At 41.2% G+C, this 26791-nt stretch overlaps 1 protein-coding gene across 1 annotated transcript; it reads right to left on the bottom strand.

The window, feature by feature from the left end:
- Positions 1-1073: 1073 nt before the first annotated feature.
- LURAP1L (leucine rich adaptor protein 1 like) lies at positions 1074-24159 on the bottom strand. The gene is made up of 2 exons (XM_075727200.1): positions 23965-24159; positions 1074-1448 (listed from the first exon to the last, which is right to left on the bottom strand). The coding sequence occupies exons 1-2, from the start codon at positions 24157-24159 to the stop codon at positions 1074-1076; spliced, it is 570 nt and encodes a 189-aa protein (XP_075583315.1).
- Positions 24160-26791: the final 2632 nt, after the last annotated feature.

The following is a 26791-nucleotide window of genomic DNA, read 5'->3' as shown; positions in this document are numbered from 1 at the left end:
AAAAAGGTTAAAGCACACTCGTATTTGTAAAACAGGAAACAAAAAGACAACAGGGCAACACTTTCTTTTAGTAATAATATTTAGTAAAAACAAAGTAAACTTGTTAAGCATGAGGGTGTGCATACAAAAGCAAATCAGGACGTGCCTTCTAACATGTTGCCTCCTGTAAAATGTTTCACCAGTGCCCTCTAAATCCCTCAAAATTTCAAGGTAAAAATTGTCAAGACTTTAAATTACATTTTAAGAGTAACCCTGCTGAGGAATTTTGGCTCAGTATCGAAACTATTAGAATTGGATATTTTTAATGTGGGATGCCTGTTTCATTTTTTTACAGATCTAGACTGTGCCTATAAAACAGCAAGTTCAATGAAATCAAAGGTATGAAGCACAAAAATGAAATATACTCTTATGCAGAGCTTCCAGTATTGGAATGCATCACTGCAAGACACCAATGAAGCCCAGCATTTAAAATCATAATTAGACAAGAAGGATGAGAACATTCAAGAATAAAGAAATCCCACACAGAGAAGTTTAGGATACTTTATATTCCAAGTGAAGACAGTTTAACAGAATCAAATATCATTGCTTACAAAAGGAAAAATATTTTGTAGAGGTATTTTTGAGATTCAGATTTAAGGCTCAATAAGAACAGTGTCTTTGGAAAGGCCACCTGGTCATCAAGAAAATTTACCACAACATATATTTATCAGAGGATATTTTATTGCTGACAAATACAAAATTGTTGCTCTCATTCCCTGATGTCTCATTTTAAAGATAAAGCTTTTCCTTCACCACTTTTACAGACCTGCAAATACAGCATTGTAAAAAAATAAAACAAAAAAAGAAAAATTGCAACAATAAATTAAGAAAAAGAAAAGGTGAGGAGGAGGAAAGCCCAACTCACCAAGGAGAAAATTTAGTAGAAGCAACAGAAAAGTTATGAAGTGGAATCAAAGTATCATATTATGTTTTCCTTCCAAGAGAAGTTTGGGGATTTTGCACATGAAATAAAATAGCAGCAAAGAAAAAGGGTAAGTACAAGTGCATTTACGTCCCACTGGAACTTGTTTTTATTAACCAAAACAGTAGTACTCATCAGAATCAATTTTGGGATGCTTTTGCAGAGGCTGTGAGTCCTCCATAATAGAAGAATCACTGAACTGGTCCATATCTGAAGGGGTTTGGTGACCAGGGACATCATCCACTAAGGTGTCCAAATAACTCCCCACTGATATTCCATCCAGTCCATCACTACAGTCTTGTAAACTGTTACAGCTGCCATGGAGGGATGTCTCCTGACTTTCCAGCAAGCTGCACAGGCTGCCACTCAAACTGCTACCTCTGCTGGCAATGGCCTTCTCTTCAATCATCCACTTGATTGATTCAATACTTTCATTGATGATGAGTAGCTGGCGCATAAGCTTCACATCAGTGGCTCGGAGATTAACCTACAAGGCAAAAGTGATTAAAAAAATTACTAATTTTCTTCAAAATCAAACTCCAGATAGCAGGCTGGAGGCACTGAATGGGTTAAAAAAAACACCAAAAAAATCCACCTTTTACATCTATGACAAATCTATTGAAATAATTAGTTAAAAAAAAAAAAAGTAGAAGTATTGCTATACTAATACTTTCAATGAAGTTCAAGTGGGAACCTGATCAGGCTACATAAGCAGTCCATTAACAGGAATGCTAGTATATGACAACTTGTACACACCCTAGTACAATGCTATTTAGATGACAAACACAGCTGCTATGACAACTCCTGGGGACAGCTTTTCATTATTCAGAGAAGCAAGACACACACCCATTTCCATTTACAATTACTCTAAGCTACTTAGAAAATCCAGGCAGCTAAGCATTCACCTGAAATTATCCTTATTATGGCTACTTGGGTAACCTAGAATTTTCAAATGTGCATCATTTGGAAAAAGGCTTGTGGACTTTTAACTTTTATTCACACTACACCTGAGTTTATGTTGCAAGCTGCTGTATATATGTTTGAATAATTGAACTTACTGAAACTGTAAATTTCAAGTTACTTAAACCTATCTTAGATGAAGGTGATGAGTTCACAATCACTTATTATAGATTAACATAAAGAGCAACAATTTGCAAAAAATAACTAAATAAAAAATACACATTAAGCACAAAGTCCTACTTTCCAACTTAGTTGTGATGGTTGATGCATACACACAGAAGTGTTAATGGTAAAGCTCAGTGGAATATTACAGTGCTGCATTTCACAGATATACTTAGTTAACTGACTTCACGTTTTCATGCTAGTTTGTGACCTAATCAACTCTGCAGCCCTTTCCAACAGCTCCTCAGCACTACTAAATGTTTGACTTCACAACAGACACACTTCCAGTCTTATCACTTCCAGAGTAAGACCTTCTCCTACATGAACTTTTGCCATAGTGCCAATAGGGCACGCATGCTTAAAACCACTGGAAAAAAGACACGAGTCATTTCAGATTAACTAATAGGTATACCATGTCTAGCATGTAATTTGTGTCATATGTTATCACATGTTCTTACATCCTTTAATTGTACTAATCAACAATAGTACATGCAGATTTGTCACTGCTTTGATACACGTATTTGGAAAATACTTTCCCTTATACATAATTTGAGTGTACTTCTCTACAAAAATATGTGTGCCATAGTGTCTGACATATAGACATAAATTACATGCTTTTCTTCCATAGGGCACTAACATCTTAACTTTCAGATTATTAATTCAAAAAAGACAACACAGTATATTGAAAATTTGATTGTCTTTACTCAACTGAGAAATAAGGAAGAAAACAAATAAGATCTGTTATGCCAGACAACAGACATTCTATGCTGTTCTCCAAGTCCACAATTATTATACAGAAATATAGCACCTGTATTGTTCATCCACAAAGGACTGGAATCAGTACTCTCAGGAAGCAAAGACTGTATCTTGTTTCGCCAAGAGTATAATCTGGACATGGTTCTTTCCACACTCAGATGCCATCTTCTGAATATCCTAAACTACACTGACCTGGTACAGTTGTTCAAAAAGTTATTTTAATGTATTTTTTTTTCTGTTAGATACTGCAGAAGATTGTACTGGCTCTGGCTGGGATGCTTCAGCACCATTATGGTGTTGTGTTCTGTATCTTTGACTAAACCAGTGTTAATAGCATACCAGTGTTTCAGCTGTTGCTGAACAGTGATTGCACAGCACCAAGGCCTTTTCTCTTTCTCACTCTGCAGCCTCAGTGAGTGGGCTGGGGCTGGGAAAGATGTTTGGAGAAGACAGAGCTGGGACAGTTGTCCAGAACTGACCAAAGGGATATTCCCTGCCATATAATGTTGTGCTCAGCAATAAAAGCCATGGGTTTGGTCTTTCCAATATAGCCATTGCTTGGAGACTGACTGGGCATTGGTCTACTGGTGGAAGATGGCTAGTGACTGACTTTGCATCACTTGGTTTTTTTTTCTTTCTTTCCTTCGCTTATTAAAATGTCTTTATTATAACCCATGACTTTTTCTCACTTTTGTTCTTCCAGTTCCCTCCTCCATCCCACTGGAGGGGCAGAGGGAAGTGAGTGAGCAGCTGGTGGGTGCTTAGTTACTGGCCAGGACAAACCCAACACAAAGGTATTTCAAGCTTTGCTAGTAATATACTGTCTATGTAACTCTCGTATGTATTCCCAGTCTCCTTCCCCAGTCCCCAGAATGACTTCTGAATTATCCTCAATCCAATATCACAGGATTTAACATAGCTAACCTGGTACTGAGCAAAATAGCTGTACCATTCACAGTTTTAACACTAATACCCATCTATCATTGTTTCAGATGTGAGGTTCTGAAAACAGATTGACCATTTGGTAGCCCTCCTGCTCAAGCCAGTTCCTCCACTCCTACCCATAAATGGCTATAAACCATCTGCTCAGCAACTAGACTGTCAGGAAAGCAGCAAACTACCCAACTTCTCAAATGCAACTACAGACTTCAGCAACTTGCTGAATATAGTTAAGCTTGGAGACAGCAAATTTCCCAAAAGGCTGATTAAGAAAATGTTTAACAGAGCTAGCACCAATATGCCTCTAATGTAACTGTCCCTTTTAGATAAAGTAGACCTCTCATGTATTTCAGATTCAGTTCACAGGAAATAATTTTTTGCTCTAAACACACCCACAGTTTCAGCATTTCTGTGGAATAGCCTTACTGGGAGTAATTCTTTGCATTCCTGTGTACTTGCGTCCTCCTCCTCCAAGCTACCATGTCGTCCCAAGTCTCCCATATCAAGAGTGTGCTTTCCCTAAAGCAAACATTAAAAAGTAGTCCACCAAGTATCATCTTTCTTTAATGTGGTTCACTTCGTCATCTGCTTGATAACACAAAAATGTCACTACAACATTTCTTGCCTCTTACCTGCTTTAGCCCAGACACAATCACATTAGTCAGTACTCGCTTACGTAGCTGCACCCCATGTAACTGTTGGAGTAAACAACTTGGTTCAAAGATGGTTGAACTGAAGGCACTAAACACAATAAAATCTCATCAAGTTTGACAGCTCTGTTCTTTATGCACAGTAACAGGAACATTTCAGAAATAATCTAAACAGAGTGTATCATAGCTAATATAGGTATTTCAGAACAGTTTCTACCACTGCTCTTTGAGTTAAAGGTTGAGCACATCACCACCACAGGGAAGGGGCGTGTGTGAATGTGTATCGGTCCTCAGCACAAACTTGTAGTGTACGGAGGAAAAATTGTGACAAAAGAGCAAAAAAGAAAATCTCATTACAGGGTAGCTTTTATATCTTTTTGCTTAGCTTGTATAATCACAATAGTGCAGGTCCCCAGGAAGGATACAAATATTCATGTTATTTTTATATATGCAGTGTTTTTAAAAAAGAACTTGACTAGGTTATTGGTTTTAAAATAAAACTCTTAACGACCAGGGCTGCTAACAAAGACAATTATCACTTCCTGGCAGTTGCCCAAAATAGTGCATTAGCTGTCCCCAGCCTGGTCACTTTGCTTTTGGACCAAAGTCATACTTGGACTTGGACTACAGGCAGAAGGGACTTGTGTTTTCCTGCTGCACGTTCTTGAGACATAGCTTCCAGTTTGCTCCAAACACAGTGGGTCCCCTTCCCCTCCAGAAATGACAAAGCTAAAAATTCTGTTCAATATATCCTTTTAATGTCAAAGCTGTCTGCAGCTCTAGTTCCTTTCTGCAGATTACTTTCTTTTAGATTCTTGGGGTCACATGCTGCTGCTGCTGCTTCTTCTTTTTACTACAGGAAGTCTGCAGAGATATTAATGGTAACCATAAATTGTGGTCTGAGGAAAAAATACTCCTAAGTTTATTTTTAATTTCATTTTTTCCTCAACACCTTTATGTTGTGTGCTGTAAAGAGCCCACTAGTAAAAGGAAAAGAAATGAATGAGCCTGAATAACAAGGTAATACCTTCAAGACAAATCTTTTAGCCAGAGCACAATGAAATAAGTCACTACAAGACACAAAAATGTTAAACTTACAGGTTAATGGATTCAGGGAGCTACTGAAGTCACTCAGCTCAGAAGCTCTGCTCTGCACAGGATCTCAAGCAGGAGTCAAACACTGATCTAGGGTTAGATATTATGGAATCTGTGTTTCTAAAGCAGTATAATTTTGGACAGATATTCCACAATAAATGGAAACTGGATGGAAACAATAGCAAAATATGGTACCCCATGGAAAGCCACTCAGAAGTTCAGCATATGAGCAGTCTTGCAGAAGAGAATTAACACATGAAGAGGTTAGACAAAATGGGCACCGGAGCCAATTCCATCTGTTGTTAAGCACTGCCATACCCATCTCTATCACCCATTTTACAAACAGAATTTCAAACCAGTAGAATCTTTCCACACCAAACAGGTGTGCGTGACCACTACGGTTTAGGAGTATTAATGCTACTGGTGTTTTCCTTTTCTAGGGTGTGTCAGAGACAGCTTTCCACTTTCCCATTCAATTTCTTCTATTTCCCGTGTCATTCGGGATAAACAGCTTTATGGTTATCCAGCTATGCCTACCTCCCCTTTCTGTTTTAAAAGGCAGATTACCTTAGTTTTCCATGGAATAATGAATTCCATTAATTAATTTGAGATTTAACAACAACAACAAAATCTAACAATCAATGTACAAATAATAATTTGTTTTGAATTCTGAGAAGTCTCTTCACAAAAGCTAACCTTATTCCACTTTCTCCTGGTGTTACTTTTGCTATTATGAACACTGAGTAACAATTTTTAAAGTACTAAGAAAATTAATTCCCAAGCAGAAAGGTGAGAGTGTGAAAAATAAAATAAACACTGGTTGCAATGTTGAATTGAGTCTTATGAAGATACAAATTTAGTAAGCAGATATAGAAGGATATAAAACTCATCAATAAAACTTCAACCAATTCTGTGAGAGAATATACATAACAAGCAAAAAAGACCATAAACAACCTATTCAAAGTCCAAAATTCAGCATATGTGAATGCAAGCATTATTTAATTGGAGTAACTGAGCTAACATGTTTACAACAGGGATGAGTGTGGTCACACACACAGGTGTTTATTAAGCAACCACCATAAAGCATGAAGCATGCCACTTGAAGTTTAGCAAGCTGAGAATCATATTACAATAGCTTCTCAACACCAGTGAGTAGAAGAAATGTTTTTTTTTCCCATTTAACATGTCTGAAATAAAACCACAGATGACAAATAAGGGACAAATGTCTGCTCCTTAAACACACAGCATGATTAATAGTTTGTGCATGACCTCCATCCTACTTTAATTAGTACATATGCATGTGTATGACTTCAAACCTCTTGCCTACTTCAAAATTGTCCCACTGATTCAGGATGTTCACATTGACTTCTTCATATAATTAAGCCACACTGTGCAATGGTATTTCAGGATCAAGATGAAAAAGCAGAATGCCTAGACTGAATTCTGCATTTGAATGCAATCTTCAGTATCACCTGTCAAAAAAGCCAAGGACCTTTTATGTGACAGAGCGCAAGAACACAGGTTTACTATCCTTAGCTGGAAGGGATTATCTATGCACAGGTGGAGCTGTAACTGCCTGTGGGAATGCTCCACATCCATTCCACCACAAAGCCAACTAGCTTGGATTAATTCAGGCACTACAATAATTCAAGCTAACGCAATCAATCTGACATTGTATATGAGCTCTCTCATTTCTTCAGTTTCTTCATATGCATAAACAATGGAGGTGGTGACCAAAGTCTGGCAGAGTTGAGACTGTCAGTCAGTCGAGGTAGGTGCAAATGTTCATCATTATGCCATGTGTGTTTGACTGTCATTTACCTCACACTGATTTAGGTAAATTAAATTTCAGTCAACAGTGATATATGTAGATAACAGCTTTTTGTGCGTCTGGTTTCTTTCAGCATGGATTTGTATTATAATGTATTGCTGGAACATCTCCCATTTCTTTCCTCATGTTTTTTAGGCTTGTGGTAATCTCCAGACAACAAGGGAGCACATACAAAAGTTACATATAGGAAAGATAAATTTATGTGACCCATCACTGATTTGTAGATTCAGTTTGCTGATCGAGTTTATTTGTGCAAATTGAGCAAGTTACACTGACCCTTCTCAGCTGCACTTCCATAATGAGTCACAATACAAACATTGTGGCAGGTTACAGAAGCAGTCTGATCACCTACTTTTTGCCTTCTTTTGCAAGAGAGATTATTTATGCGAATTTCTCTTGAAGACTCCAGACTTGTTAAAACCCTCATAGTAGATTTTTAGGCAGCATTCATTACAATCACTGAAGTCCCAGCTGTTCAGAAAGTCAGCAGTCATTAAATCCTCAGTTTCTGTCTGCACCCTTAACCTTGCTAGTTTAAAAAGAAGCTCTAGCCTAGTCATAATCTTGTTTCAACCTGCTGCAGTTCCAGTGCAATCCTGCACCAAATGCTTACGATAAATATTTCTACAGGTCCTTCTGTAAAATTTGGCAGCAACATAACATAGCTTTGTGAACAGTGTTTTTTAACTAGAAAGGAGAAAGAGACAGTGTGATTTTACTTCAGCCAGAAGAGGGTTCTCCTTCTGTAAGCAGAGCTTACCAGACACCCTCTAGCTAAAGCAAGGAAGTGGGCAGGTCAGATCTGAGCCACTACCAGAATAATCAGGAGGCAGAGCAACTTCATGAAGGAGCAAGTTAGCTCAGTAAGCAATGAGTGTAAATAATTTAATGAACAGGTTTCAAGGACATTTCTTGCAAATATATGAACAAAATATTGTGCTAGTGTGGTTATCATCTGGTACAGGAAATTACAGTATTGGTGATTTACACTTCTCTTACAACACCCTATTTTAATATGTTAATTTTATACATACTAATTGATGCTCTTCAGACTTGACAGGAAAATACATACCACCAAGTTGTGCAATTGTTTAATTACATTATCTCTGTAATAAAAAAGTGGGTCTCAAGGCCTTTTTCCACCTCCCTGAAATGTGCATGATCCTTGTCTGTAGAGTATCTGTGGGCAGCCTGCCATTTGCATTAATACCTAGTAAAGTCTCAATGATATGCATGAATCATTCACTCAGTAGGGTACAAATTTTTTTAACATTATACTATTTGAGGTATCTTGTATGCTTAAGTGCAACACAAAATTCTCAGAGGGAAAATATTTTTTTGTTTGTTTGTTTTAGTTTTTTGGCCTTCTTTTTATTTTGCTGTGAAAAAAAGAAACAATTTACCTACTAAGTAGATATGATGATGATTATCAGAGAGAAACATGCTATACATCAGAGAGCAAGGAGCAGGAAAAAAATAAAGGTTAGTTAAGTCCCTATTTCATTACCTCCTGCCCAAATAAAATAAATGCTAAATCAGCTCTTTAAATATGGCAGCACCACAGAATTCAGAGAGAGAAACATCCAGCCTCAGAAGGAAGAATGGATCATAGAATCATAGAATCATTTAGGTTGGAAAAGACCTTTAAGATCACCCAGTCCAACCATTAACCTAACATTATCAGGTCCACACTAAACCAATCAAGGGTAGACTAGACTAAACCATGTCCCAGAGTGCCACATCTACCCATTTTTTGAACGCTTCCAGGGATGGTGACTCCACCACCTCTCTGGGCAGCCTGTTCCAATGCTTGACTACCCTTTCCGTAAAGAAATTTCTCCCAATTTCCAGCCTAAACCTCCCCTGGTGCAGCTTGAGCCCATTTCCTCTTGTCCTATCTCTAGCTACTTGGGAGAAGAGACTGACACCCACCTCACTACAGTCTCCCATCAGGTAGTTGTAGAGAGCAAGAAGGTCTCCCCTCAGCCTCCTCTTCTCCAAACTAAACAACCCCAGTTCCCTCAGCCACTCCTCATAAGGCCTGTGCTCTAGACCCTTCACCAGCTTCTTTGCCATTTTTTGGACACGCTCCAGCACCTCAATGTGTTTCTTGTATTGTGGGGCCCAAAACTGCACACAGTATTCCAGGTGCGGCCTCACCAGCGCCGAGTACAAGGGGACAATCACCTCCCTGCTCCTGCTGGCCACACTATGCCTGACACAAGCCAGGATGCTGTTGGCCTTCTTGGCCACACTGCTGGCTCATGTTTAGCCGGCTGTTGACCAACACCCCCAGGTCCTTTCCAGCCAGCCAGCTTTCCAGACACTCTTCCCCAAGACTGTAACGTTGTATGGGGTTGTTGTGACCGAAGTGCAGGACCCGGCACTTGGCCTTGTTAAACCTCATACAGTTGGCTTCGGCCCATCGGTCCAGCCTGTCCAGGTCCCTCTGCAGGGCCATCCTACCCTCCAGCAGATTGACACTCCCACCCAACTTGGTGTTGTCTGCAAATTTACTGAGGGTGCACTCAATCCCCTCATCCAGATCGTTGATAAAGATATTAAACAAGGCTGGCCCCAAAACAGAGCCCTGCGGAACACCACTTGTGACCGGCTGCCAACTGGACTTACCTCCGTATAAAAGGATATAAAAGGAAGGTCCTGATTATTTTAAAGCTTAGTTGAATGAACATAAAAGGGAGCAATGAGGAAATGTAGGGGTTTGAGAAGAGCAAAGAGCTCCTAATGCCACAGGAAGTTTTCACTGTAAGTTTCCAAATATTCCATACTGCTGTCATAAAAGCAGCATCCGACCTTAGAAATGTATCTACTATGACAGAGGTGAAAATGTCCAGAAAAATCCATACTACAGACCCACATATGTTGACAGACAAGAGCATACCACTGCAAACATTCAGGTCAATATGCAGCGGGAAGAATTGGCTGTGGGTGTCAGAAAGTGTTACAGTAGATGGACTATCACAGCATCACTATAACGTGTTCTGGACACTAGCCACAACACAGGACTGTATGTGTCTTCCCCACCAACAAGAGACAGCACTGGGGCTCAGTAGCATATTTAGATTTTTTTTTTTCATTGGATTTCACTCTCTACCTTATTTATGTTTGTCTTGACCAAAACAGGCTCTTAAAAATACAGTGCAAAAACCAGATAAAATATCTGTTAATTTCGGAATTAGGATTGGTTAATGATCACTCCAGACCTGCTCATCCCTTTAAAATTAATTAGTTTTAATACTGGCACTGTGTAAGTATGCTCAGAAACATAGAACTAAAACAAAAGTGAAAGAAGATCATAGGGTTTGCTTACAGGTATATCCAAAGTTTGAAAATGTTGCTTTTACAGAGGCAACAGTGATCCTCACCTCATTATTATTTTTAAAAGGAAAAGAAATATCAACAAAAAACCCCAACTTGTTTCATTAAGTCAGAACTGAGACACTACAATATTACTACTGGAAACAAATCTGAACTTTCTTGAAATTCAAGTCTGCTTTTGCAATACCCATGGAGAGACAAACAAGATTAAAAAATAATTCAAATCTTTGTCTGAATCTCCCCAGAATTCAAAATGCAATTCTGTTTGTAATAATTCTGTGGCCCTGGAAATGGGGTAGGTCCTGTTAATAGTGTATTTTTAATCTGACAACCAAATCATTACTAATAGCAAACTTCTGCCCTATTTACTGAAGGTTTATCTGAATAAGAATAAAAAGGAACTTCAAGACAGTCTTGTAATTATAAGTGATCACATGTCCTCTTAGAACTGCTTTAATAGAGGGAGAAAGTGATATGCTGATCACTGGGTTTTTTCCCTATGAAAAATGTATGAATATCATGTTTCAGTGCTACATCTTTTCAAACTTACTGAATAAAAATGAGTCAACTTCTTATCAAATAAGGTTTTGGCGGTTTTTTTCTGTGCACTGTTTGAAGTTGCGTGCCCTTCAGATTCAGCCTTATTTTTTCTTTTAAATTAAAAACTTCATCCAAATCTCCCCATTGGTGTAATCACCATCCTGCTAAAATACAGTTCATACACAGGCTTTGTGCCCATCTGAATGTACTAGTAGATTTGAGATCTTTCAGACAAAATGAAGCAAAGTTGCCTATTTTGAGCCTTTCAACCAGAAATACCCTTCTAAACTTCCAGATATCTATAAATAGTTAATTACTTTAGTTCTTCCACACCCACTTAGAAGGTATCAAACAGCTAGCAGCCAACCTGCACCTGGGATCGCCAGGTTAAAAAACCTAGAAGCAAACAAGAGGCTAGTACCTTTCTTAGCAAGCTGACACGCTGAATTTGGCCAACACAACTAGCCGAGCAGGCTGTTCCAGGCTATACTAGCTGCAGCTTTTGAGCCCTTTTGGTTCAAAAAGCCACGGGCCCCTTTGGCTCCTACAGAACACACTGCAGTAATATGTTCTAGAGGTCACCAGGCATGACTATCCAGCTAATAAAGTGAAAGCATATATCAAACACTAAATAAACAGAAATCCTACACTTCTAGCCAGGGACATCTTGTGATAAGGTAGCAGCAGTAATCAGTCACAAACTATAAACTTCAGGGCAAACACAGGCATTCTAGGTACCAGTCTTTCCATATTATTTGATCCCTACTCTGACCAATAACCATCATCCACAGCATGTGGTGCAGACCTCAGCATCTCCTACACCACTCTAGCTCATGTCATATTCCTCTTTTAATACCTAAACCTGCTCTTAGCAAAGATTTGTACATAGCAGACTACTGAGGCAGTGTGGCTTGATCCTAGTTCAGAGAAGAATATTAATCATAACTATCAGTGCGGTAACCAGAGGTGTAAGTAGAGCGGGAAGGAATCAAGGTCATTTCTACTGAGGAAATACTAGCTACTAAGCTAGTTGGGGAGCAGAAATAAGGTACAAGACTTGCACCAGACAGCTAGGAAAAGACAAATATGGCCTTTGCCAATAATCAAGAGTGACCTGGGAAGTGAGAGGACTAGACAAGGAAATCTGGGACACAAGTGAGTTAGACTAAGAAGTACAGTTGTATTTGAAAAGGGCTGGTTAGGGCTCTTTTGAAGTAATTTTGTCATTAACTTCAACAGAATACAAATCACTAAAAAATAAGGAAAGAAATGACAAAAGCTTAAACTTCATACTGTTGTTTGGGTGGCATTTCTTTTTCCTCTGAAATGGAAGGACTGTTGCTCTGCAGTGGTGAAAGCATAACCAGCGATATGAATTGATGTTCTCTGTGAGCTACCTCAACTGCCCATGGGGAAAACACCAGCTGTGCCTCCACTCCATTGCTCCTGTCACAGAAACTAGTGTTAGGTGCTAATGAAGGAGTATGTAAATTCCATGGGCATTTGAAGTTGAAGAAAATTGCTGTTGCTTCGGCATGCTAGTAGTACTGCTCTTCTCTTGCAAAGAGGCTTTATTCTCTACTGTTGCAGGATTTACAGTTTTCTCCTACAAACGCTGCAACATAAGAACTTGCCACAGGCCACCACTTGAGACTAAAATATTTCAGTGTACAGCACAATTCTCCCACGACATGTAGATAGCTTATTAACAATTACAGTGCTTGAAGTTGTCCTGTGAAGGAAAAATGCACTTGCAGTCACAGATCAGGAAAAGTCCTCTAAAAATTATTGCTCTGGCTTCATGTTCACTCCTGTCATAACTGTATAGTTTTGAGAGGACTAGAACAATAGTCTGAAGTTGGAGTTTACAATGACTCCTTGAATGACTTCTCAAAGTTGTCATGTTTTTGTGCAGACCCATCCAAATTCTGTTAGTCAGAAAACCTTCCTACCCATGGAAAGGATTCTTCAGTACCAAGCTACATAAAATCACTACATTGCTACTGTTTTATCATCATGTACTTTGTACTAGACATACATCATTTGGCTTTTCCCAACAGAGAAAGTGGTCTGTATTAGCAGCCAAACTTAGAGAACAAATTCAGGCTTGCGATGTGGCAGGAACAGGCCTTCTCCAGGCACCCTTCCAAACTTATGTGTTAGTCTCATCCCAGGAAGGATGCTAGGTATTCACTTCACTAGTTTTATGAAGAGGTGACAAATCAATGCAGATCCTATTTCTGCCTACATAGAAATGCTTCACAGTTTTCTCCTTGCTGTCAGGACTGTTTTTCCTAGTCATTTATAATTATTGGAAGGGTCAAGGTCAGAATCCGAAACTTTGTAAATTAAAAAATCTTTTCAGCAAACAATATTAAGAGAGTTGTGTCCAATGTTTGCTATGTCTCATAACCACATATCTGAGTTACAAAAAGCAGCACAACCATTTCAAATAGAATATCTCCTTAAACCAGTGGAAATTCTGTAGGAAGACAGAAAAAAATAATAGAAAAATGCAAAGCAACAGAGCTGTTCTGCCTTTGTTTCTACCTTGGGGTAAAACCATGGGATCTCGGAAACACTCAACACGTTTGTTAACATTGCAATTGCTGGATGTGTGCTTCCTTCTGTATCCAGAGAGAGGTAGGTTTCACTGCCAAACCAGCAATGCAGTTAAAATGACTCTCCTCCTGGAAGCACTTTAGTTATGAATGCAGCTGGTATGTAACAACAGTGAACAAAATTACAAATTAAGCCAGTAAAGTGTTTATAAAATCTGAAACTCCCAGTAGTTAAATAGCAATTTAGCATTGCTTTACAGGCACTAAATGCTTTCACTTCACCTGGCACTGTACCCAGCAGGGCCATACAGTAGTGAGAGGAGTTTATTTTACAACACAGCAAATGAAACATTCAGATAACTTCTCCTAGCAGCTTACCTAGTTTGTGTTTCCTGTTAATTAACAAATGTGCCATACCATTCCCTTGACAAAACGTAAGTATTAAGAAATGCCAGGTTGGTGGGGAGGGAGGAGAAGGATTAGATTGCTGAGAGCAGGGCTGCATAGCTGTGCCAGTATTGCTCTTCATGTTTACAGAAGCTCTGGGAGAGGTTGCATATTCTGACAAAACAGAGTAGCTAACTTTAACACCTGACATACATATACTCTCTAGTGTCCTCTCCGTATCTCCTCCTACAGAAGGATGAAAACCTCCTCTGGAGAAAGTTCGAGCAGGGAATCCTCAAACTCATTTTATTCCACACACTCATCCACAGGTAGGCAGCCAGAGGAACTCACCACTGGAACACAGCACAGGGTATTTCTGAAATAACTGACCATATGAATACCCTTCTAGATTTGAAAAAACTTGAGCTGTTTTGTTTATACCTTTCAAAGCTGTAATACAAGGTGGCTTACAGACCCTCTGGATGTCTTTTGGTCACCCTTCAGACTAGGGTTCCTTCCAGTTGTTTATCACGAACACCTCCCCAGCACAGTCAAGCATCTCTTCAAGCTTACAAACTGCTCAGGTATGTGGCTGAACAGCTTTTCAGAACTTGTTGAAGAAAACATCTCAGGATGTACCTACCAGGCCCACTGGTCACTTTGGATACAACCCAGCTCTCACTAGAGACAAAGACAGACATGGAAAGACATCCATTGACATCTAAGCTGTAAATGACTGATGATAAAGAGAAAGCATGTTAAAAGCTGAGAAAAAGAAGGAAGATTACTTCAGTAAGTATAGTTAAAGTCTTCCTCCAAACCACATCCTCCAGTACTGGTTACTTTAGAAAACAGAGTCTAGACATGTTGCAGGCACAATCCTTAGCAATGTTTTAATTTGACAGAAGCCACTACATACCTGTGAATCCAACAACTACTGAATTAAGTATCCTAGTCAGGCACCTATCTACTACAGGAAAACAGTGATACCATGTGGATTACAATGCAACTGTTTCAACAGACATATACAAATATATTGTCTCTGTCATTCTAGGGTTTTACTCCTAGCACAGCTACAGCTTGTTATAGACTCAAAATAAGAGCATATTTGGCTCTAGGGATACCACGGCCATTTGTATACTCACATGGCTCTGTGCATCATGGTACAGAGTAAAACCAAGCTCTGAAAGCAACTTACCCTCGGGTCAAGGTTTCCTACTTCATAAGCAGCATTACTATGGTGAGTGCAGGTGCTGAAGGTTTCCCAGCTAGATCTGGTTTGTAGCCATTCAGCTGATAAAGGAAGAGCCACTCACAGTCATATCCTTAACTGCAAAGCACAGATGTGCAGGAATGTTTTATCTTCTACATCGAAGAAACATCATTATTTTAATTATTAATCTCCTCTTTGTTTTTTATTGCAGCCATATATTTCAGAACAAATATTTCAAACTCTTCCTCAAACTCTGTAGCAGTCACTCCTATCCAGTTTGCACTCCAATCCTTCTCCAGTACTTGAACAATTTATCCTGTCTGCCACAAAAATGTTAATGTTTTTCTTAAGTGGCTGAAAAGACCAAGATACACAGGTTTAAAATTCTTAGTACTATGATTCCCTTTTGGCATTAACTGAAGTTATGCAACGACAAGGATGACATGTCAAAACTGTGTTTGAAAACAACTACAGTACGTACAAGGCCGCAGGACAGCAACACAGAACAGCTTAAGTGATCAAAACACATCCAGACTTTCCTAACAAGAAAACTAGATATATGAAAGTCTTACAGAGTTTGCTGGGTTGTTTTGGTGTCGTCCCCCACCCCAAGCATTCAGTAAACTTATCAGCCAAAACTGAGTATTCTTGCTCTTCAGAATTGCTGTGTTGATGAACACACTCACACTTCAGTCCAAATTCAAGTTTCTCCTGCCTCCTTTTTTAGTTGCTTTTAATAGTTGCAATTAACAGTTTCTTCAGCACCGTAAATAATGTAATAGCTTTTTGACAAGCCTGCAAAAACCCATTGTCATTGCAGTTATTTTAGAGCAATATTTGGTCAAGCTACTCCTGAGTCATCACAGCTTATAAAGTCACCGCTTTCCTATATACCTCCAATACAGAAGGTTTACATCCACAAAGACGATGTTAAACTTTCAAGCACTGCCTGTTACCTGTGTTTCAGTAAGAATTTAAAAATACCTATACAGAAGATCACAGACTGCGTAGGGGACAGATCCTCTGATCTGAGGTGGCCTTAGCATTGCTATCCAAATAGTTACAGACTTCCCAAATTAGGAAACTAAATGATACACCAATGCCATCTCAGGCTCCAGTGGCCCTCTTAGACAGCAGCTCCCCCATTCCTCACCAGTAAGGATAAGTGGGTGGCTGAAGCCAAAATTCAACACAGAGAACAACTGCCATGAAGGCAAAAGGTAATCCACCATGGGTAAATGCTTATAACTAGCAATCCCACTTACAAGAGTAAGGGCTAGAAAACAAAGGCTACAAGTCTGCCTTCATAACAAAGAAGTTTCCCTTTTATTATGAGATTCCCATAATTTTCTCTTCAGACCTCTTCATCTTTCCAAACAGTAATCTGAGAACCATCTTTTGGAACTATTTACATTAAGATGCCCAACTTCCATGGTTATAATTGCATATGAAAACCCAAAAGGGAAATTGCACTCAATTTAATGAATTCCAATTGCTTTTCAACAGCTGAGATCCTCTGTCTTTTCACTCCTGTAACTTCACCCTCATTTGCTCCAGATTCCAGTATCCAGCCTCTCTTCCAGGACATGGACAGAAATGAAACATGTAGGAAATAAACATATCCACTGTGCAAAGTTTACTAGGTTTTGAGTCTGAAGGCAGAGAGCAGACAAAGAATCTTGTAACCCTTAAGAAATTAATTGAAAATGTATTATTTTTCTTTAACTATTTACTGTTAGGGTGGAAAAAATGTATCATAGAGTAGCAATGCACTTGTTGGCCATCACCTCTGCTCAATACATGTACTTGGTATTGTGCTTTTCAAGTTTTTCCTGTTGACACACAAAAGGTACTTTTTAATTACTGTTAGCCATAAGTTTCCACACAAAAAAAAGTATCCACACAAAATGATGATGATTAAAGACCTGGAGAACCTGCCTTATGAGGAAAGACTGAAGGAGTTAGGTCTTTTCTCCCTGGAAAAGTCTCGGGGTGGGACCTCACCACAGTATTCCAGTACTTGAAGGGCAACTACAAAGGGGATGGAGGCTCTCCCTTCACAAGGAGCCATGTGGAGAAGACAACGGGCAACAGGTACAAGCTGCACCAGAAGAGGTTTCACCTTGATATAAGAAATTTTTTTACAGTGAGAACAATCATTCACTAGAACAACCTCCCCAGGGATGTGGTGAAGTCCCCATCACTGGAGGTTTTCAAGATTGGACAGGGTGCTTGATAATCTCATCCAGGCTCCCTTTCCCACGAAAAGCTGAACCAGATGATCTTTCGAGGTCACTTCTAGCCTGGGCTATTCTATGAAAACCATGCTGTTCTGCTGATTTCATCAGGAAGTTTGTAACCTCTGTGCTAAAAGCTATTATAAGTCATTTAAACTGTAGAGCTCTGTGCAGAAGGCATTGAGTCTTCATGTCTTTTCATTACAAACTGTCAGCAATCAGACTTTAAAAAGCAACTTCAAAACCAAAATGCTTCCTCTACCCTTGAAACAAAGTAATCAGGAAAAAACATCATGAAATGATAATATATATTCTTTGAAATAAGAGGTGGTAAAAGTCTCATCCGTACATGGGCAGTCTAACTGGAAGTTTTGAGTGAAGTATCCCTGACACTGCTGTGACGATCCATACATTAGACAGAAGCACTTGTGGTGAAGTGTTTCACACCGATGCTGCTAGGTGAGGTATCAGCAATGTTTCACAGACTCTTGGTCAAGCAGTAGCTAATAATGTAAGCACATATTCATCTGTACTTCCTGGGGGCTTAAACCTTTCAGCAGCTTCTATAGCTGAATCAGAATGGCAATAAGCACTGACTGAGTACAACATGGAGATGTTCCACAATTCAAATGCTTTTGCCAGGCACTGGGTGAGATTTGCCAGTCCAAAGATATGTTTAAATATGCATTAATTTAAATAACCTTGCTCACCTCATCCTTCCAAAGGTGGTCTGAAAAGATGGAAAACTTGGCAAAGTTCTGGTACTAAGGCTGCAATTTTTTCTTGCTAGATTTGATCATTTTCCATAAGTATCAATCTACAAATCCCTTTTAACCCGAGTATCCTGATATCACTGCCCAATCTGCATTATGTGGAAAAATTACAAACTCCTCTACCACATCATGCAAATTGGAGGGTATGAAGGAGAGAACTCGTTAGCAAGATCAAAGATTATCAGCTTTTTCAGTGAACTTCAGGTGGACTTGGGGAAATAAGATAATTTCTATTTCTGTATGCCTTCTTTCTACTTCTAAGAGCTGCCTCACTTTAGGGATTCACTGAATAACTGCTCACTAAGAAACCAAGGTTAATCAAACCCTCCTACACAGGCTTGAGGCTTAGCCACTAGTAATTTTATATTTAAGATTTTATCTTCAATCAGGTTTTAAGCAAAAATTTCAATTAATCTAATAGAAAACCAGCATCTGATACACAGCTTTGCACTGCTGACTAGACACACTGAACAAGATCTTGGCTTCAATTAAGTCAATTGATGTTATCGTACAAAGCAGTGAATGTAGCAACCTGTACCTACAGCATGTGCTAAAGAGATGTTTCAATTCACAGTTGTTGACTTTTTTAAAAAGGTCCTTTAAAGAAACTAATAAAGGCAGACCTCGCACAACTGTGGATCTAATAAATCTAAGCAAATCTAAAGTTGTTCAACTCTTAAGAGCTGGTAGAAAGAGTTACAGCAGCTCTGCCCTCTGGCCTGCACCTTCCTTTACATGCTAAGGATATGTTAAAAAAAAAAAAACCAAAAGAATAAGAGAAGGACTGGCATCATAATGATCCTATTTGCCTTAACTGCAATCAGTAAAAAGTACTTTTAGTTCTGCTTAATTTTGTCAGGGCTCCATGTTAATTAGCCTTTTAAAAATAGTTATACTAAAATAGAGCTAGGAGAGCAAAGGGGGAGAAAACTCAACTAATGCGTGAGCATAGGAATACGCCTCTATCTCAAATAGCTTTAGCCCAAATCTGACACGCTCAGCTTCTTGGCAATAGGACTGTTTCCATTTCTGTATCCCTTCACCCTAAAAACTGCTGCACTCAGAATACCCAGTCTGGCCTTCAGACTCATTAATAATATTTGATCTTGAACAGTGTTCACTGGAAGGAATGTCATCTACATCCCAGCACTGCCATTTACCCCACACTTCCAAGACACAGTTTACCTTTTCTGCCTGAAACATTTTTATGCAAAGCATGCTATTCTTTTTATTGTATGTAATGTAGATAACACACCATTTAACATTTTTATCTTTCAAAGATGCAATAAAAAGTTGATTTGGAAAACTTTTGAATGAAAAGAAAAAAAACCCCACACTCTTTTTATTCAGGTGTTAAGGAAAATGTCCCTTGGATTAACCCCAGAACTTGTGAGGAGAAATGAGGCTTCTGAAGCTGTATCATTTCAGGCCGCAGAGCTAGCCTCACTAATTATTTACTGCAGTGTGTAGCTGTTGAAGTTGTATGTATTGAATGGTGACCTCAGGAACATGATACACCAGAAACAGGGCTGCAGCTATAAAGTATTATTATTAATCCCCCAACGGAAGACTTGACCTAAAACATCACAGGAGGAAGGATTAACAATTGTGACAAATTTCATACTGAATCAATGGCGCCATCAGCTAGGAGGAGGTACTCATCACATCCTAGGCGGGCCAGAGCACAGCGTTTTGACCCACACTGGCAATTATATCTTGCTTCTCTTGTTACTTGATGGCCTTACACCTCAAAGCTTGTCAGGATCCACACAGTCTACGTCATGGCCTTGGTGGTAAGAAGGTAAAGAAGGGGAAGGAGGCCTGGCCAAGCAGGTCTGTATTTCAAGAAAGATACTCTGTGGTGATTTGTGTGTGATTCCCATGACTACCAGCAAAATCAGGCTTGAGGGGAAAAGAACCACACACTGGGAACAGCAAAAGGATCTGAGGAAGCAAGATGCAAGCCGCAAGGCCTTGAGCCAGCAGGTGTACAGTTACCATACACACACCCCACCCATCTGTCAGGTGCTTTAACTCACAGTCAAAATTGTCAAAGTCAAATATTGACACAGTAATATGCTTATCTCTTAACGTTCCCCTGCAGCAGATGACACAGGAGAGGTAATCACTTCCACCATTTTATTCATGCTCTTCCAGCCCAAGGCCGTGGCAACTCAATGAGAAAGAGTCCTCAAAGCTTCCACCATCTCTCTCTTCCTCAGAAGTATCCAGTCCAACAGATATCGCTACTCTGTTCTGAAGCAAGATAAGCACTGGCTTCTCATACACAAGATGGGTGGAAGAACAGAAGATCAATTTCTTTGGAAGAACAAAGTGCGCATTGACAGGAAAGAAGATGGCCCTCCAGTTTTAAATTAACAAAAAAAACTTTCACCTACATCCACTCCTGCACATTTGAATTTACTCTGGTCGCTGAAAGGATTATATACTGCCTGAGCTGAGACCTGGTGTCTACTCCCAAACATTACAAATGGGTTCAGGTATGCTTGCCTTGTTGTCAGGGGCCAAACAATAGGATGTCAGGGGAACACAGAGGTATTTTATAGTAGCTATGAGCTGGAAAGCAATGAGAAAATGTAGTTAACAGTAAAATGCATCCTTAGCACAGTCAAGAGCTTTGGGATCACCATGATTTAAATGCAATGACAAGTCAAAACACACTAAGGCAGCATCTATAAAATAGCTTTGTTTGTCAGATTTAGTTGAAATTTGTCAGCACTGGCACAGTCATTGTGACAAACAATAGCTGTGGGAAAGGACAGAAGTTGAGCTGCGTAATTGCACGATTTGTACAAAGTCAAGCTTAAAAAAAAGAAAAAAAGAGAATAGCCACATCTGTCCAAAATATCTTCATTAACAAAAAACAGAATCCATGAAGATGAGACAACACTGCTCAGCATCAAAGATCAAGATGTCAGCAGAGTTATCAGTGTCAGTTTTTTATATGACTAGAAAGTAAGAGCCTGAATAACCTTGTTTTGTAAATGCTTACAAAAAGTTTGTCTCAAGTCTGAAGCAAGCAAGCAAAAAAACCACAGATGTGTCAATCCAAAGTTCAGTGAGTGGGCTGCAGAAGCTGCCATCATAGCACAACTAGAAAAAGATAGCTTGATGGATGATACTTGGTTTTTTTAAACTTCTAATCTTTTCTATTTTTTGTATCTGTTTACTACGGCAGCAGCTATAAACTACTTTTCTACATGTTCAAGGCCTCTTAGGCCTTGCAGCAAGGCCAAAGAATAACGTGCTACAAAGAGGTGTGAAATAAGAAACGAGATAGCAGTTTCTGCTCTGTTTTAGGAATGATGTGCAGAAAAAAAGAGAAAGAAACATAGAAACAGTTTCATTTTTATATGATATTATTCTTAAATTGATCAGATCTGTACAATGTCACAAAGAAAATTGCAGAGGGGAAAGTGACAGATTAAGAACCTGAAGAAACCTTAAGGATAGAGGAAAATCCTTAAGTCACTAAAGAGAGTAGAGGAAAACCGCAGGAAGATAGTTCACTTTTGTGCTCTGGATTACATGAGACAGCTGACAGCATGAAAAAGGTGTAGACAGAGAACCAATACTTCACCTTTTACAAACAGTCATTATATTCGTGGTTCAATGAGCATACATGGACTAGAAGTCAAATGGGAAAAGGTGTGTAACAGAACTCCCCCTACTTAGCATAAGCAACGAGTTCAGATGTGAAAGTCAGTGAGCCATTGAAATGACAAAGAACAGGAGAGGTCAAGGATGCTGGGACTAAAACACATCCGTACTGAGGGCAGGTAGGAAATTGGGTGGCAGGAAGAAGAAGAGGCGAATTGAAGATTGCGACATGAAACTTGCAAGTGTAAAGTATGTGAAGAGACCAACCCGAAATGAAAAGGTGCTGAGGGCAAGTCACTTGTTCCCCCTGCCTTAACAGGCCTAGCTGTCGTGACATGTCTAGACTGTCATGCCAAGAACTCTGGCTACCATTTTTGTTTCCTTCGCTGTTTGACATACCTAACAGTTTTACGTTATAAGCTACCTACAGGTCACTCTACACCCTTGTGCAAGCTTAAAATTCAAAAATAAACGTGAGATATACTGACAATGTGGAACAGTGTAAAAACTGAAATTCACAGTGATCATTACATTAAGATACATTGATAGTTTGATTTGTGAGGATCTCTTCAACCATATGAAGCCATAAAATAGCAAGTGTGATTTATAAATTATGTCTCAATATTAAGGTCATCACCTGGGCTATTAACCCTCAGAATACCCATTCTTGATTTCCCTTTTCTGCCAGCAAGCTTATGTTTTAAAAACTCTTACAAACCCACCCACAATTTGCTTATATATATATGTAAGCTTGCAGAGGGACTAATGGTATGGCATTATACTTGTTCCCATAGGATGAGATTACTTTGTTTGCTGTAAACGGCTGAGTTCCAAGATAGTTGCATAAAGCCATTTCAACACGTTGCCAGCAAAATCCTCATCCCAACAAGATCAAATTCCATACTGTTTTCAAATAAGCTAAGTGCCAATAGCTATGGAAAGAACTGCTACCAAAAAGAGTCTTTTGGGACCTCACATAATAATTATACTCTAATAAAAATGGAATCAAACTATGCTTGCACATCTGAAGTACTCTGCATCAATAGAATCTTATCTGCCGAGTGTTCACTAGCTGCTTGCTCACTTGCTTGCAAAGAGTGGTTTTTTGGTTTGCCTTAAAAAATGAAGCCAGCTTTACGGCATAATCAAATAATAAACTTATTGAGATGGTGACATACAAAGTAGGACAAGCACCTGCATTAAGATAGTAAACAAGTTAGAAGTTCTGAACTAAATACAGCACAGTCCCATCACAGACCACTGGCAAAAAAAGATCCTCTCAGCCAAATTATAAATAGTTGTTTGTCCAAGAATTACTGTGCATCTCCTGCACAGTGAGTCTGGAACTAAGTAAGTCTCTGAAGATCAATGCCCAGAAATCAAGTCACTGAATACTAGGCCAAATTTTCAGCCCGAAAACATCCAGTGTCTCTTTAGGTATTAGTCACCAGCAGGAAACAGGTGGGATGCAGAAAATGCATTTACAGCAGAGAGAGACAAGTACGTTATTTTGGTCAGCTTTCAGTACTTTCAGCGAGCTGACAGAGGAACAGAAGCCAGCATGAGTCACTAGCCAGCTGCCACCCTGCGAGAAAAAGAGCCGAAAAGTTACACGCCCTGCACGCCGCCCCGCCGCCGCCGCACCTGGGCAAGCAGCAGCGGGGGCTGCAGCCTCCCCGCCGCCACCGGCCCGCGGCGTGGCCGGACCGCAGCGATGCGAGGCGGCGGCCGCTCCCGGGGCCGGGCAGCACCACCTTCCTGCGGCGGGGCCCGGCCGCAGGGCGCGGGGAGAGCCGTGCCCGGCCCCGGCCGGCCCTGCGGGGAGCGCTGCCCGCGGAGGGCCGGTGCCGCCGGGAGGGAGGCAGCGGTGCGGGAGGGCTGCAAACGCCCCAAACGCGGCGGCGGGCCCCCCCCCCCCGGCCGGCGCCCGGCTACTCACCATCTCCTGCCTCAGGAGGTGAAGTTTCGTCTCCAGCCTGGCCAGGGCGGCGGCGCGGCGGCGGCGGGGGCCGGGGGCCGCGGCGGGGCGTCCCGGGAGCTCCTCCCCGCGCAGCGGCCGCGCCAGGCTCTCGGGCACCTTGCGCCCCAGCTTTTGCTCGACGTCGCGGAGGTCCGGCGGGGCGGCGGGCTCCATGGCGTACCCCGCCGGGGCCCGCGGCGGCACTACAGGCGGCCGCTCGGCCGCTGCGGGGGCGCGGAGGAGGCGCGGTAATCCGCGGAGGCGCGGCTGTCGGCGGCAGCGGCGGGGCAGGCGGCCGGGCCGCGCAGGTGACCCGCCGCAGGCATGGGGATTTCCTGGGCGAAGCAGCGCCCCCGCCCGCCCTTCCCCGGCCCTCCTTTGCCACCGGGTGGAAGGACAAAAGCAGGCAGGAGGGGGCGACGGAGACAAACGCCCCCTAAGCCAAGCCGGGGGGCGAGCCCCGGCCCTGCTCCGGCTGCGAGACCGCGATGCGCCCCGCCGGCAGCTGCCGCCTGCCCCCCGCCCGCCCCGGGCACTGGGCTCCGAGGCATCGCGCGTCTCGGCCGGCTGCAACTTTAAAGCGCGCCCGCAGGTGGAAGAGGCGCGGCGCGGCCCTCCTACCGTAATGCCTGGAAGAGGCGCGGCGCGGCCCTCCTACCGTAATGTCTGGAAGATGGCGGCAGCCCGGCGGCGGGGGGGCGCCCCCGCACGGCGGGCAGTGTGCCCCCCCGCCAGGCAGCGTGCGGTCGGGGTTCGGGAGCAGCGTGTGCCTTCGGGCAAAGGACGAGAGGGGAGGGGAGGGGAGAGGGGAGAGGGGAGAGGGGAGAGGGAACGTGAAAAAAAGAGAAAAGAAAATAGTCCCCAGAGCTCCGTGACCCTAGATCGCTTTCTAACAGGCACAGGAGTATACGTACAGTGTGAATGCTATTCCCACTCGTCAAACAGGTTTTACGGCAGGCAGGCTGATTCTCGCCCCCCCCCCCCCAATTATCATCATAGAATCATAGAATGCTTTGGGTTGGAAGGGACCTTGAGAGATCATCGAGCCCAACCCCTCTGCAGTGAGCAAGGATTGCATCATCATTATTGTTATTATTATTACTATTATTATTATTATTATTATTATTGTACCCTCTTCCTCATCTTTAAAAAGCAAAGGTTGCTAGCTGAGTCAGTTGCTGCAACTCTGATAGCGAGGTACGTGCTGGCCGTGCAGATAGCAGTGCTGGAAGCACCCTGTTGCTCCTTGGCCCAGGGTGTTGCTGCATACACCTGTCACAGCGCTGACAAACCTTTTAGGCATGAAACTTGGCATATGAATAGCTCGGTGCAGCTGACACATGTCAGGGGGGTTGAGAGAGTGAGGCCAGCCACTCTGTTTGGGTGCCAGGTCCTTTATAGCAACTAGAATCACAAAAAGTGGTGTAGTGAGCTTGGGAAAACAAAATATTGTTACAGCAAACTGGATGTTGTCTATGAAATAATTTCATCAGTACTTTAAAACGTAAGAGTTATTGATCAGAGACCTTTGCAAGGGTTTAGTACAGTCAAGCAAAAACCCCACAGAAATGTGTGATAATCTTGTTGGTGCATTGACGTTAGGCCAGGACCCTTATTGTACCAATATAATCAGACCATCTGGAAATCCTTTGTTTGGGACATATGCAAGGACATTTGTGTTTCTCATATTTGCCAGGACTGTTTAGCTCCGACAACAGAAAAACATCAATGTTCTTGTTAGAAAAGAATGCCAAAAGCAGCCACACACACAAAATCAGAATCCTCCTCCTTACTGCCACCATCCCCAAGTGTGTCCTACAGTTCTACTTTAATCTGTGGATAGTTGGAAAGCAGTTTCTATATAACCCCAAATTAGTATTGATTTGTGCCATTCTGTAAATTAGCAAGGATCATGTTGAAGTTATTCCTATGTGAACTATGAACATCTTGTTAAATAAAAAATTAAGTTTATATTACTGTTGCTACACTATTGAACTATAAAAGGAAGGTTCATTGTTACACAAGAAGTTTATTTTAAAATCTGAAAATAATGAAAGTAAGTTCTTTCTGTTGTTCCAGATGAGCAACACTCAGAAAGTAAACTATATAATGTAACCTATGCATTCATGAATTTATGCTTTACTATCTAATGACCCAGTTCTCATCTCCCTCAGGCTTTGCGTCAGTATAACAGTGTGCAAGTCAATGGGGTTACTCTTGATAAAAATATGCCTATGTTAAAGCCACCCTGTTAGATCTTCATTCAGGGTTACCAGATTTGGTAGACTAATCTGTGATTCAAGGAAATAGGTTTCTCTTTAAGTAAACAAAACCATGTACATCAAACAGTATATAATTTTTATTTTTGTCCTGTGGGACAGATCCTCTATCTTCATTTTAGAATAATAGAACATCTGAAGTTGGGACAGATGCATACGGATCATCAAGTGCAACCCCTTGCTCCTTGCAGGACTACCTAAAACTAAACTATATGACTAAGAGCATTGTCCAGACGCTTTTTGAACTCTGACAGGCTTGGTGCTGTGTCCACTTCCCTGGGGAGCCTGTTCCAGTGGCCGACCACCCTCCCAGTGAAGAACCTTTTCCCAGTGTCCAATCTGAACTTCCCCTGATGCAGCTTCATTCCATTTCCTCACGTCCTGTCGCTGGTCACCAGAGAGAGATCATCACCTCCCCCTCCGCTGGCCCCCTTGAGGAAGTTGTAGGCTGTGTTGAGGTCACCCGTCAGCCTTCTCTTCTGCAAGCTGAACAAACCAAGGGACCTCAGCCACTCCTAGTAAGTTTT

This window comes from Pelecanus crispus, chromosome Z (assembly GCF_030463565.1).
Source record: "Pelecanus crispus isolate bPelCri1 chromosome Z, bPelCri1.pri, whole genome shotgun sequence".
Taxonomy (NCBI): Eukaryota; Metazoa; Chordata; class Aves; order Pelecaniformes; family Pelecanidae; genus Pelecanus; species Pelecanus crispus.
This window is presented reverse-complemented; position numbering and strand designations above follow the sequence as displayed.